The sequence below is a fragment of the Eschrichtius robustus genome, chromosome 3 (genome assembly GCF_028021215.1).
Source record: "Eschrichtius robustus isolate mEscRob2 chromosome 3, mEscRob2.pri, whole genome shotgun sequence".
In the NCBI taxonomy this organism is placed as follows: domain Eukaryota; kingdom Metazoa; phylum Chordata; class Mammalia; order Artiodactyla; family Eschrichtiidae; genus Eschrichtius; species Eschrichtius robustus.
The window spans coordinates 184,028,477-184,043,830 of record NC_090826.1 but is presented as its reverse complement, the minus strand read 5'-3'; the positions used below and the strand labels follow the sequence as shown (position 1 = coordinate 184,043,830).

The following is a 15,354-nucleotide window of genomic DNA, read 5'->3' as shown; positions in this document are numbered from 1 at the left end:
GTTGGTATGTCCTATTTTGTTCTCATTTGTCTTAAGATATTTTTAAAAATTCCTTATGATTTCCTCTCTGATCAAACTGTTGTTCAAGAGTTTGTTGTTTAGTATGCACATATCTGTAGATTTTCTCTTTTCTTCTTTTTTTTTCTGTTACTGTTTTATTTCAATGTGGTTAAAAAAGATACTTGGCACGATTTCTCTCTTCTAAAATTTGTCAGGACTTGTTTTGTGACCAAACAGGTCATATCCTTCCAGAGATTATTCCATGTGGACTTGGGAAGAATGTGTATTCTTCTGTTGTTGAGTGGAAAGTTCTGTACATACCTATTAGGTTCATTTAGTTTACAGTGTTGTTCAAGTCTGCTTTTTCTTTATTAAAATTCTGTCTGGACATTCTATCCAATATTGAAAATGGAGTATTAAAATCTCCTACTATTATTGTATTGCTCTCAATTTCTTCTAATCAGATCTGTGAATATTTGGTTTATATATTTAGGAGTTCTGATGGGGGGTGTTTATATGTTTATAATCCATTTTCCTGTTGATTTGACACTTTTACTATTATATAACAACCTTCTTTGTTGCAAGAAACAGTTTAGACAAAAAGTCAATTTTTTCTGACAGCCCCTCCTGCTGTCTTTTGGCTTCTATTTGCATGAATATCATTTTCCATATGTTCATGTTTAGCCCATCTGTGTCTTTAATTCTAAAATGAGCCTTTTATAGACAGCAAATTATTAAATCTTGTTTTTTTAACCATTCAGATGTTCTATTCCTTTTGATAGGTGAGTGTAGTCCATTTACATTTAAAGTAATCATTATAAGTGAGCACTTACTATTGATATTTTGTTAACTAGCTTACTCTGCAATTGCTATTTCAATGTCTTTCTCTCTATCTTTCATTGTTATTTGGTTGTTTTGTAATTTTTTACTTTCTTTTTATCTTTTGTGTATCTGTTGTAGGTATCCCCTTAGCTTAATTGATGTATAGTTAACAATTAAAACTTTATATGTATAATGTATACAATGAGATGATTTGATATACATATACATTTATCACAATAGGGTTAATTAACTCATCCATCACCTCACATATTACCTTTTCTTTGTATGTGTGCTTGGAATGCTGTAAATCTACTCTCTCAGCAAATTTCAAGCATACAATATAGTATTAGTAACTATATCACCAAGCTGTATATCCCCAGAATTATTCATATTATAAATGAAACCTTACACCTTTGGACCAGCATCTCTCCATTTTCCTCACCTTCAAGTCCTTGTAACTACCATTCCACTCTTTCCTTCTGTGAATTCAACACTTTCTTGTTTTCCTATTTTCTTATTGCCTTCCTTCCTTCCTTTCTTCCTTTTTCTCTCTTTCTTTTCTTTCTTTCTTCTTTCTTTCTTTCTTTTTCTTCTTTCTTTCATTCTTTCTCCCTTCCTTCCTTCCTTTCTCCCTTCCTTTTCTTCCTTCCTTCCTTCTCTTTGTTTCTATGAATTCAATCTCTTCTTTCCCTTTCTTTCTCTCTCTCTCTTTCCCCCCTTCCTTCCTTCTTTCTTTCTTTCTTATTTCACTTAGCATAATGACCTCTATGTTCGTCCATGTTGTATCAAATGGCAGGACTTCTTTTCTTTCTTGTGGCTGAGTAATATACCATTTTACATATATAGATCACATCTTTATTTATTCTTTTATTTATTATTTTTTTTGCTGACCCCTAAGTTGTTTCCAAAGCTTGGATACTGTGAATAATGCTAAAATGAACATGGGACTGCAGATATGTCTTCGAGATATTTATTTTATTTCTGTTGGATACATACCTAGGAATGAGATTGCTGGGTCATATGAAAGTTCTATTATTTTTTTTGAGGAAATTCCACACTGATTTCCATAGAGTTGTAACAAATTAAATTCCAACCAAAGTGTACAGGGATTCCCTTTTCTCCACATCCTTGCCAACGATTATATTTTTTGATAAAAGACATTCTAAAAGGTGTGAGGTAATATCTCATTATGGTTTTGATTTGTATTTCCCTGAAGACTAGTAATTGTTTTACTATCTACTCATGTATTTGTTGGCCATTTGCGTGTATTCTTCAGAAAAATGTCTACTCAGATCCTTTGCTCATTTTTAAATCAGATTATTTGATTTTTCTACTATTGAGTTGTAAAAGTCCTTTTTTTAAAAATATTACCCTCTTATTAGATATATGGTTTTCAATTCCATAGTTTACCTTTTCATTTGTTGATTTGCTGAACAGAACTTTTAGTTTAATACAGTCCCACTTAAATTTTGTTTTTGTTACTTGTGCTTTTGGTGACATATCAAAAAATATCATTGCCCAAACCAATGTCAAGAAACTAGTTCCCCAAGTTTTCTTTTATGACATTTATGGTTTCAGGTCTTATATTTAAGTCTCTAATTCATTTAGAGTTAATTTTTGTTGGTATTTTCATATAGGGGTCCAATTTCATTCTTGTTTGTACATATCCAGTTTTCCCAGCACCATTTACTAAAGACACCATCATTTCCCCATTGTTTATTCTTGACTGCCTTGTTAAATATTAGGTGGCACATGGGCTTATTTCTGGGTTTCAATTCTGTTCCATTGGCTATGTGTCTATTATTTATGCCAGAATCATACTATTTTGATTACTATTGCTCTCAAACTATAGTTTGAAATCAGGAAGTGTAATGCCTCCAGCTTTGTTGTTCTTTCTCAAGAAAAGGGGGTATTTAGTGATTCCATATGAATTTTAGGATTATTTATTTTACTTATGTAAAATATGCCATTGGGTTTTGTTGACTGGTTTGAGAAGGATTGGCATTTATTCTTTAAATCCTTAGTAAAATTTACCAATTAGACCATCTGGTCCTGAGCTTTACTTCATTGGAAGATTGTAAATTTCTGATTCAATTTTATTTCTAATTTTATTCTGTTCAGATTTTCTATTTTTAAATGAGTTAGTATTGTTGAATTATAAGTTTCTAGGAATTTATCCATTTTTTCTAGGTTATCCAATTTGTTGGCTTATGATAGTTCATAGTTGTCTTTTATGATCCTTGGCATTGCTGTGGTATCAATTGTAATGTCTCATCCTTCATTTCTGATTTAACTTATATGAGTTTTATCTCTTTTTTTTCTTAATCTAGCTTTAGGTTTGTTCATTTTGTATATCTTTTTGCAAAAGCAGGTATGTTGTGATCTTTTCTGTTGTATTTTCTGGTCTCTATTTCACATATTTCTGTTCTGATCTTTGTTATTTCCTTCTTTCTGCTAACTTCACGCTTAGTTTGTTCTTTTTCTTTGAGTGTAAAATTGGCTCGTTTTTCGCAGATCTTCCTTTTTTCTTAATGTATGATTTTATCACTACAAATGTTTCTCATACAACTACTTTTGTTGTGCTTAAATTTTCATTTCCTTTATATTTTTATTTCTCCCTGGTATCTATTTTGACCCATTGTTGAGGAATGTTTAGTTTCCACAAACCATCAGTTTTCTACTTCCTGTTACTGATTTTTTAGTTTCATACCATTGTGGTCCAAAAAATATTTGGTATACTTTCAATCATCTTAAGGTTTTTAAGGCTTGTTTTGTGACCTAGCATGTTATCTCTCCTGGAGAATGTTCTGTGTATGCTTAGGATGAATACATATTCTGCTGTTGAATGGAATGTTCTGATGTCTGTTAGGTACATTTGTTTAAGTTTGGTTCCAGTCGAATTGCTCTTTTTTGATTTTCTGGGTGAATGATCTACCCATTTTTGAAAGTAGAGTATTGAACTCCCCTACTATTATTATACTGCTATTTCTCTGTTTAGATCTGTTAGAATTTGCTTAATGTACTTAGGTGCTCCCATGCTGGATATATATATATATTTACAATTATTAAATCCTCTTGATTTGACCCCTTCATTTTATAATGACCTCCTTGTCTCTTGTTTACAGTTTTGACTAAAAGTCTATTTTTCTGAAATAAGTATTGTTATCCCTGCTCTCTTTTGATGTCCATTTGCATGGAATATTGTCTTTTCATTCACTTTAGCCTTTGGGTGTCCTAAATGCTGAAGTGAGTTTCAGTTTAGTTTTACCTCTAGGTAGTTTATAGTTGGATCTTCTGTTTGGTCTCCCCCCCCCCCTTTTTTTTTATGCACTCTCTTTGTCTTTTGATTGGAGAATAGAATTCATTTACTTTTAGTGTTATTACTTGATAGGCAAGGGCTTACTAATACAATCTCATTAACTGTTTTCTGGCAGCTATATAGTAAATACTGTTCCTTGGTCTTTCTTAGAGAATTCATGGTTTTCTGTAGTGGTATACTTTGATTCCTTTATCTTTTGTGTATCTAAAATAGGTTTTGTTTTGTGGTTACCACAAGGCTTACACAAAATATCTTATAGGTTTAATGGTCTATTTGTAGCTGATAACAAATTCACTTGATTGCATACAAACTTTACCCTTTCACTTTCCTCCCCACCTATTTTGTTTTTGATATCACAATTTACATTATTTTGTATGTGTTGTATATTCTCATGGTTTCACATTACTAATTAACATCTTTTTCTTTCAGCTTGAAGAACTCCTTTCAGCATTTCTTGTAAGACAGATCTAGTTCTAATGAATTCCTTCAGTTTTTATTCGTCTGGGAAAGTCTTTATATCCCCTTCATTGTTACAAGACTGCTTTTCCAGGCAAATAATTCTTCAGTTGCAGGGTTTTTTCTTTCAGTAATTTGAATATTTCATCCCTCTCTCTCCTGGTGTGCAGTGTTTCTGCAGTTTTATTAACCTGCTTATATCTTTATGGGGAATCCCTTTTGTTTGTGGAGGTTTTTCTCTCAGCTTCAAAAATTCTCTTTGCCTTTGATTTTAGACAGTTTTTTACAATGTGTCTTGTATATAGAATATCTCTTGTTTGAATCTGTTTGGGGACTTATGAAATGCATGATTTTGAATGTCCATGTCTTCCCAGCCATTATTTCTTTAAATAAACTTTCTGCTCTTTCTCCCATTATTCTTCTGGGACACCCATAATCTCTACAATGTTTCTCTTGATGGTCTCCAATCATTCCTGTAGGCTCTCTTCACTCTGACAGGATACTTTCAAATGAGTTTTTTTTTTTTTTCTGCTTGATAGTTTGTGGTTGATGCTCTCCATTGTATTTATCACTTCATTCATTGTATTCTTTACTTTCAGAATTACTGTTTTGTTTTTTTATGTTTTCTATCTCCCTGTTAAACTTCTGGTTTTGTTCAATTATTGTTTATCTGACTTCTTTGAATTGCCCGTGTTTTCTTGCATCTCAGTGAAGTTCTTTAAAGTAACTATATTGAAGCATCTATCAGATAAATTGTACATATCCATTATTTGAGGTCAGTTAATGGAAAACTATTGTGTTCCTTTGTTTGTATTGTAGTCCTTTGATTTTTTTGTTTCTTGAAGTCGCCTGTTGCTGTCTTCACACTTAAAGAAGCAATTGCTTCCTCCAGTCTTTACAGACTGACTGGGGAGGAAAATACATTCTGTCACACTGCTATAGGCTTTTCCAGACCTTTTTTAAGGACACACCTGTTCCACACATCTTGATCCCTCATGGGAGAGAATTTTGAAGCTTGTATGCTTCCCTCAATCTGGCAAAGCCAGTCTGTGTGCTGACAGCTTCCTGGTTGCTTTCCCTGGGGCAATGACAAATGCTCATGTTTGTGTGTTTTCTTACAATCCCACAGGGTCAGGCTGGCTTCTAGATGTCTCACTAGTCATCTGCAAAAGTTTGCATCACCACCTTGGGGACATACACAGGGAGCTGGCCATGGGGCAGGGGGATGTGGATGTGTTGAGGGTGTCCATGGGTGAGAAGGATTCACAAACTAGGTGTCTGCAATGTTTAGAGGATGGGCTTCCTTTTTTTAAAATGCCCAGAAGTGTCAATTTTATTTGTCAGTGCAGTAGGGGGCTAAGGCATGACCTGTTGCTTCTAAGAGTTAGAGAGCCAGCAGTGGAGGGGAGAAGCAAGCCCTCTTGGGCACTGGGCCCCGAGGCTGCCTTCTTGGCTGGGGGCTGGGCCTCAGACCTGAGCCCCAGCAGACCCAAAGTTTTGTTAAAGAGGAGGTTGATGGGAGTGGAGCCATCGGTGATGAGGGTTGATTTTAGGCCCAGGCTCTGGAGCGGTTTTACCTGCATCTCCAGTCCTGCCACAGCGAGGTCCCTGAGGGTGCTGGGACCCAGGCCCTCTGTCATCTTCTTGAACTTCTTCACCTCTACCTCAGCCAGCTGGTGGTGTCTACAAAACGGTCAGTAGGATCCTTGTCTCTTGATGAATTCTAGCCCTGGATGCTGTACTCCTGGCCTCTCCCCACCCCTCAGTCATGCAGATTACCCCAGTATTCTGGATGGGGTGAGAGAGAAGTGGGTCTTTTGATCAGTATTGCAAGTGGAGGAAGCTGGCCCTTACTCACATGCTCTTATTTTCCCCCACAGGTGAAATCCTGTGCTGAAGGGGTCTCTCTGGGCAATAAGCTGTGCTACTTTAGGGGAGAGGTGACACAGGTAAAGTGAAACTGTTCCTCTAACCCTCTTTGATGCATTCAGTCTTGAATCTCTGTGCTCCAACAGTGTGCTATAATTTCTCTGCTAGACTCCTAGAATCCCACAAAGATATTCTCATCGATTCGTGATTGTCAAAGTTTGTATCAGGAGAGACAGTAAAACTCCTATTCGGCCATCTTGCTGACATCTCTCTGTTATTATAGGTTTCTTCTTTGTGGCTTTTTTTTTTTCCCCCTGTATTCTTGACTAATGTCTATCAATAGCACATTTATTTTGTTATATACTTATCAAGAAGTCTGTATATACACACACACACTTGTAAAAAATAAAACTAAATAAGTCTTTTGGCAAAACAAGAAAAAGTTGATAAAAACATTTTGCAGTGGATAATATAGCTGAGTCTTAGAAAATTATAAATATACTGGGATCTCGGACCAGTTTACTCACTGACACGGATGCATCTGGGAGGAGGAAACCAGTCATTCTCTGTACAGGTCATTGTGTTCTGGTAATTCTGAAGACTGTAGCCATTATAGCAGTGAACTCTTACAGTTTCACCTTGTAAATATTTTTTTTCGTAATCTGGGTAATGTCCATTTTCCAAGTAATTGAAAGTACATTGTCCTAAGGATCATAAAGACAATAGAAAAGAAAAAAAATAACATATATTTGGTAAAATAGCACATTAAAAATTAACTTTATAGTATTTAACTGACAATGCATTAGTATTCAAAAAGAACAAATAACTTAATGAAAATGAAAGCTACTACCACGTGTTTGTTAAAAAAGAAAAAAAATCAATCTACCATGTTATTTATCTTTGGTTTTTATAATTACAATATGTGTAAATGATGCAGATATTCTTGTAAAGTCTCTATATTTCTCATGTGATTTCCATGGAGAGCTCCTCATAAAAAGAAGGCTTATTTGGGTCTTTTTGCTCACAGAACTTGACCCTTGGCCTTTTTTTTGTTGTGCAAGACTTAATTGTACTACTTATGTACTATTGTCGCTCCACTCTTTGGAAGATTTATATATATAAAATTAAAGAGGTTTACTTACTGAGGCACGGTACTTCTGGAGACCACCCTTGTGGTGTGCAAGTAAGGTAATCCCAGGAACTTCGTGAAGAAGGCACAAAATACTGATCACAGCGATAGGAGAACTGTTGACCTAACCTTGCTGGAAAGTATTCTCCATATGCATAATGTAGCCTTCCATGTTTTATTACTGGAAAATCACAAGGTTTAACTTGGAATAAAAAAAAAAAGGTATGAATAATGTTTTACCTTAGTAAGCCATCAGATTAGAGATCAGATGTTTCATCTATGAATTATATTCCTATTAGCTTAATTACCCTCATTGCGTTAGAGTTTCTAGGAAAAGAAAAGTTACAGAAAACTCAGATGATTGAGGTATGTAAGGATGTCCTTGCTAATCAAGATCAACTTATGTCTTGTGGGTCATATTACATAAAATTTATATGTGAGCTCTCTTGGTAGAAAACTATACAGAGCTATTGATTTAATTATCCTTAAGTACATAAGTCCTAGCCTTGGTTGACTAAATTAGCATCTTAATCGAGAGATGAAAGTATAAATTTTATCGTGCAGCTCATCTGTCTTCTTTTTCTTTCTTTTTCATTCTCATCAGAAATCAGCATCCTGGCTTTTATTCTCAGACCAAGTCAATGTAGGAAAACAGTTTTTGTTTATAGATTAACACTCATTAGTTTATTTTTCTATGTATTGGAAATGTGTGATAAGTGTAGAGAAGCACAACAGTTGAGCCATTGATCCATTGATCACATTACACAGAAAAAAAAAAATTCTTATTTAACCCTCAAACTAGACATGAAGGCATATTTTCCCTTCTTTATCTAATCAGAGAAATGAACAATGAATGAATAATTCTTAATATCCAAATGGTTATGATTAAGGGAAACACTTAAATGCTTATTTCTAATTTTAATGGGAGAATGATGTTTTTTTCACTGTTTCTTATAAATATTTTAAATGAGGTATAATATAATTACATTTATTGTTATTCTTATATATTGAGTAATTTTCACATGTATTCTTAAGTGTTATGTTGTTTATAACAGTTTTATATATAATATTTTTCAGAAAAATTTACCCTTTTTATTGGATGGTTTGGAGATAATCTAATACTTTTAATACTACACTAGTATTTATTTTACATCATGAAATATGATATTACAAGAACACATATGCAACACATTAAAAAAATGTACAACACACACACACAATATTCATTACCATTTTTAATCTTCCTTAAGATCAATGATCCGTTTTCTTTTTTGTATGATTACAGAAATCTTTCAAGCTGTTTTTATAGACTTGCTACGTGAATTATAAACTTTGAATCTTTGCATACCCTAATGTCTTTCTTTAACAAAGACTTGTGAATGATACCGTCTCTTGGTATAGATTCTTGTCCTATAGTCTGTATCTCTCATCATTGATAGGTTTTCCCCACTTTTGTGAAGCTTCCCACTCTTTTAAGATTGAAATGCTTATTTACTCTCATTCCTTTTAAGTAACAGACTAGTTTTTTTTCACACTACTTTTTGGAGATTTAGAAGATTTTCTCTTCATCCATGGATTTTACAAATTCCATCATGTTATGTCAAGATATGTGTATTTAACAATAATTCTATGTTGGGCAAGCTTGAGTCTTTGTATTTGCAAGAACCAAATCTTAAAGAACTCAATTAACTTTGCCATTAAATTGTAGAGCAGAGATTTGAATCCTGATGATCTGATTTCAGAACTAGTATGTTTATCCACTTCATTATGTTTCTTCATACAATATGAATACAGTAAAATAATCCACTGAGATTCATTTCTAAAAGGTACACACAGAGGGCATAATTGAAAGTAAGTATTATTACTATCACTGGTCCGAGCCCTGTTCCTATTCTTGTCTTTCATTCGGTCACATGTGAATGTGTCTGTATGTCTCTAACCAGATCAATCCCTGAAGCACATGTACTATTCCACTGTGGTCGGATCAGCACTCACACTGGCAGGACTTAGAACAGCCTCACTACACTCTCACACTTCTACCAACACGAGCTCTGGTCTCATGAGCAGCTTTGGCTGTGCCATCACAGTGTTGGCTCAGACTGATCTCAAAACTGATTAAAATATTCACTAATTTGTAAAAGTGTTTCTAGTCTTTCTGTACTTGTGCAGCTGACTCCTATGACCCAAGCCCAGGATCTTACAGTTATCACTGTTAAGTTTCATGTTATTAGATCCAACCTCGCACATGGGAGTCTCTCTGCGTGATGAACCTGTCCTAATGCAGGTTCTCTTTCAGCACCCCTGTATCATTCCAGCGGTGAATTTGTACTGCATCTCCTCTACACCATTAAACTAGAGGAATGGAGCAGGCCTGAGAACACAGTCCTGAATCTGATAATCAGAGAGGCTTATTTAACGAAATTATGAATATCTGATAAACCATCTAACTGGTCAATTTCCCCATCTTGTCCACAAGAACTTCGGAAGTTCCCTTGTGGGATAAACTCGTTGAGGTACAGTCAGGCTCATCTGCCATATTCATAAACCAAACTTTAACACGATTAAATATTTCTCTTATATTTCTTATGCACATGGAAATCTGTTTCATACTGATAACAGCTTCCTTTTAAAGGGACTCATACTTTGAAAAATCATTTTGGACTTATGCCTGGAATTAACATTGAGGTCACTGATCTATTATTTGTATCATTACATTTTTCTTTCATGCAAGATCGAGTTTAACTGTAGTGCATCTTTACAATAAACTATGATGTATAAAGAAAAAGAATATGATTGTAGAGACAGAAAACACTTGAAAAAAGGTAAAGGAAGCATCCCTAGAAATAAAATACTCTGTTCAGTTGAGTGACATTTTTCTAAATGTGATAGTTTTAGAAAATTCCACAGTGTCTTGTACATTCCTCCCTCCCAAAATTAGAGCCTAATGCCCCACAATTGAATGTGCTGGACTTAGTGACCCACTTCTAAAGAATACATATGGCTGAAGTGACAGTGACAGTGTGTGACCAGGTCATAAATGGTATGGAAACTTCCTGCTCTCTCTCTCTCTGGGATCACTAGCTCTGGGGAAAGATAGCTTCCTCTCAAGCAATCTGCGGAGATGCCCATGTGGTAAGGTGTTGAGGCTTCCTGCCCAAAGCCAGGTGAGAGAGCCTAAGAAGCAAATGAGACATCAGGTGACTTGCAGCCCAGGCCAGCATCCCGACTGCAACCCAAGAAGTGTGATTCAGAACTAGCCAACTAAGCCACTTCCTAATTCCTGACCCATAGGAGCTCTAAGAATATAAAGGTGTGTTGTTTTAAGCCCATATGTTTTGGGAGAATATCTTTACACAGCACTAGATAACTAATATGCTAGGTGTTAGGTGATGTAAGTCTTACTCAATGTTTTAGTTCAGATATTAGAATTATATTAGAGAATTATATATTCATACACACTGACATATATTTAACTTTGAGTAGCAAAGAATTTAAAGAGTTTTAGTTTACAAAAATGTTTTTATTCCTCCTTAGAACTGTCTACTTTGAAAAGCAAAGAATGCCTCTAAAGCCTCTACTTTGCATACACAGTAGGGCAAATACTTGGATTTATTCTGTCCCCATTTTTGTATGTTTAAGAGAAAGAAACTTCAGAATTAAGAAGTAGGTCAAGATATGAGTGAAACTTACAGGAACATCTTGGAGCAGGTGACCAGCCATGGCTGGTGCACATTGCAACATTTCCCTGGATCACAGGAGAAAAGCCACTTTTACACTCATAAATGATTTTATCTTCACCTCTGTATTTGGTTAATTGAGGTGTGTAAATACCATTTGGAATATGAGGAGGATCACATGTTACTTCTGAAAAGAGAAAAGATATGTGTACAATATAGAAATAACTATCCATTAAAAATAATCAAGTATATAAAAATATAAAAGTGGATGTTATTTGTTCTTAGTACAGCACAAAATGTCATTAAAATGAGCACAGCCTCATGCCCTTCCTGCTGTATCACTCATATTTCCCTCCATTGTATTTCTCATCTAATGTATTTGTGCCCGCTGGACTCTTGAATACTCTTTCTCCAAAGCCAACACATGCTTCATGATATTCCATACCCGGCAATGAATTCTTGATATATCACTTCAGCTATTCTTTCCACTTTCTGCAAGTTCCTCAGCTTCTGTCATTCTCACAAGTACTATTTACAAATATTCTGAGTGTCCTCCCTCCAGATGCTTGGTTGGATAGTATACCCCTGCCCCTCTGAAGTAGACATAAACACATGGCTTGCATAGGACAATGAAATGAATATGGAAGTAATATGTTTTCCTTTAGGGAGGAACAGTCATTGTGACTGTAACAGTTATTGTGTGAGTTTTTATGTTCTCTTCCCCACAGCTGCAGTGATTAAAAGAAGAACATGGAAAGGTGATGTCTCCATCCCCTGATTCTTACAATGAAAATGATGAGCAGAGACCCTTCTGACCTACATTGGAAGTGAGCATGAATAGGAGATAAACTTTAGTGTATTAAGCCACTGAGATTTTGGAATACATTTTTCTTCCTATAATAGAATAACCTAATCCAGGGTTTGAAAAACCTTTTATAGAAAGGGCCAGATGAAAGGTCTCTGATGTAATTACTCAGCTCTACCATTGTAGGGCAAACATAGCCATAAACAATACATACACAAATGGGCATGGCTCTGTTCCAATAAATCTTTGTTTACAAAAAAGGGCACAGGCTGGATTTGACACGGGGATTAGAGTGTGTTATCCCTTTACCTAGCCTTTCCTAATTTATAAAGCTTTTCTCAGTCACTTATGTAAACTTTGCTATATCTCAACAATGGAGCAATTTGCAATATTCCTTTTCTAATAAAATATCATGCTTTTTAACTATTGTAGAAATGTTACACAGCCATCTATAATGGTGCCATGTTGTATTTTGGGCTAAAAACCTGTGGTGGACATTCAGCATTGCCTGAAATTCATTTATTTATATGCTCCTAATTTACTATTGTTTCCATTTCCCAAAGTCAGTGACCCACAGTCTCCTTACTTTGCTCAAGGCACCTAACACAATTGCTCTCTCATCAACAGATAATAAGTCCTTGCATTCACAGGAAACAATTGAGACTACCAGTCGTGAGTTGTTCCCTAGATTTTTTTCCCAAGATTTCTTCAACTTTAGCTGCATCTATCTTGGACTTAAGCCTTTCCCTTAGTCTTTGATAATAAGGTGTGTTTTTTGTTGTTGTTGTTGTTGCTGCTGTTGTTTGTTTCTTGTGTGTGTGTTCAAATTCAAGATAGCTTCTCAAACTTCTCATTTTTCCATGGATGTTGCACCACTGTTTAATTCTTCTCTCTCTCTCATTTTGTCAACCACTCTGTCTTAGATGGATATGCAAACTTCTCCAATTTTAAACTCCTTCTCTCTACCCTTTGTCCAAGTTTAGGTAATTGTTGTATCACTCTCAGCCTATCCATAGGGACGCTGCCAGCTGGGTTGTCTGAGGCACCCACCTGGGCTGTACTGCTTGTGCGGAGCCTCCGCAGACCTTTCCTGACAGGAGTCAAGGCTGTGGGTGGACCAGCCCTGTGGTTCTTATTATGATTGCAAGAGGCCCCTCAGCAACAATCATCAGGAAACTCTGAAGAACAAGATTTATTACTCACAGGTCCTGAGGTGTACCCAGTACACCTGAGGAGTGCCCCACAGTGAGGTCAGAGGTAGAAAAAGAGAGAAAGAGAAAGAAAGAGAGAGAGAGAGACAGAACGAACTTGGAGCTCTGTTTTTATTAGAGTCTCAGAGTGGGTGTCTACGGTTCTCAGGTTCACTCTTTATTGGTGACTTTAAAGCAGAAGAGTGGGAATTAGGGTGAGGGAAGGGAAAAGCTGTCAGTTATCTAGGTCACCCAGGGCTTTCTATAAAGGGACCTTCATGGGCGCGGCAGTCTGGTTCCTTATCTAGTTATTTTGACAGTAGCTGTGTCACACAGCTGACAGTATGTTTACTCAGGATAAATGCCTTTAAAATGTATGCCTTGGCAATCAAAAGTTTAATGTCCCAGACGCTTACACGACACTAAGGTATTCCATTCCTCCTCCCATTTATTCTTCAACCTGTTTCCATCTGGCTTCTCACACCACCATCGTGCTGACATTGCTCTGACAAAAGTCACCAATGTCCCCCAATTTCCAAATTCAAAAATCTTTGTATTCCACATATTACAGTGTCTGGTGTATATTACTAGCTAAACTCTGTAATATTTGACACTGCTGATCACCGACTTCTTGAAGTTCCCCAGTGCATTACCTTTTTATGTTCTACTTCTCCTTACCTTTGTCTGAACAACATGATTTAATTTTGTTTAGTTTACTTATAGTTACTCCTCTTCTTCCACCAATCCACTTAATTCTTAGGCCCAGCCTACTTTTCCAATCACATCCCCTACCACTTTCCTACTTATTTTCTGTGCTACCAACACACTAGCCTTCGGTCTGGTTTTCACACATGCCAAGCTTATGCCTATCATTTGCACTTTCTGTTCCTTGTGTCTTGAACGATTCTCCTCTAAATCTTCATAGTGATGCTTATCACCACGCCAGAATCATCTTCCCTGAAGACCCTATAAGAGTTGTATGAATGAAGAGAGATGCCTTGTACTTGGTTCTACATGAGTATTTGTCCTTGATTTTGTTGTTTTCCTCATCATACTCTCTGTGTAATTCAAGACTTGTCCATGACAGAAAGCTTCCCTGTTATGCTAATAAATTCTTCAGTGTGATCCCAATCCATACATCCAGTTGCAGCTCACATTGGACAGGTCCATGGGTACAACTCAAAAGCATACTCAACTTATCATATATCAAACTCAATCATCATCCTTCTTTCAGTATATGCTTTTCTTCCTGTGTATAACATTGGAATTTGTGACACAAGAACCTCATGATGGAAGCCTGGAAATTTACCCCTACATTCCTTCCTCCACATCACTTTAAAATTCAGTCAAACACCATATTCTATAAAGTTGGTATTATTACTTATATATCTCCTCCCTTTCATAAGACACCTCCACTGTGTAAGGTCAGCTCTTAGAGGTAGTGCAGTAGTCTCCTAGTTGGTCTTAAATTTATATTCCATTCTGCCAGATAAGCTTCAATATGCCTCTGTTGCTAACATGATAATATAATTATTAGCAATGATTATATTAGAAGTAATAGAAATCACATGTGATCACCTAAACACAAGTTTTATGTGAAATAGGTCTTCACTATTTAACACTAACTTCAAATAAGCCTTAAATGTGTTCATTTATTCTTTTCTGTTTTTTCTCTTTCACTTCATTCTGCTATATCTATCATATTTTCATATACACATTGAAGTCCAGTTTACATGTCTTAGTTTTTACTTCATGCTACAGCTGAACTTAGTACCAAAGTTTGAAGTCGAAAGTCACAATATATAAATAAACATGTGTTTCACTAAGATACCTACTAAATAATATTGGGAGAATTTTGTTAAATTAATTAAGAGTAGAAGAACTTCTAGGGATTACTTTCAAGCAGTATATATAAATCTTTTAATAAATTTTGATTCCCTACTCATGATCTCCATTAAAATAAACAATGTTATTAAAACATCGCCAGGGCAGGTGTTTCTATTAAAATAATAATAATAATAATAATATTTGAGACTGTCCGAATATGTAAGGCCAAATTTTTTCTACTTTTAGAAGCAACCATTAAA

General features: G+C 35.5%; 1 protein-coding gene across 1 annotated transcript in view; it reads right to left on the bottom strand.

Moving 5' to 3' along the window:
- The window catches only part of CFH (complement factor H), a 98,921-nt gene that overhangs the window by 63,026 nt on the left and 20,541 nt on the right, over window positions 1-15,354 (bottom strand). Inside the window, exons 7-9 of the mRNA XM_068541833.1 lie at window positions 11,286-11,459; window positions 7,609-7,797; window positions 6,994-7,170 (exon numbers count right to left, since the gene is read on the bottom strand). Of these exons, the coding sequence (XP_068397934.1) occupies window positions 6,994-7,170; window positions 7,609-7,797; window positions 11,286-11,459 (540 nt within the window). The remainder of the gene's footprint in view (window positions 1-6,993; window positions 7,171-7,608; window positions 7,798-11,285; window positions 11,460-15,354) is intronic.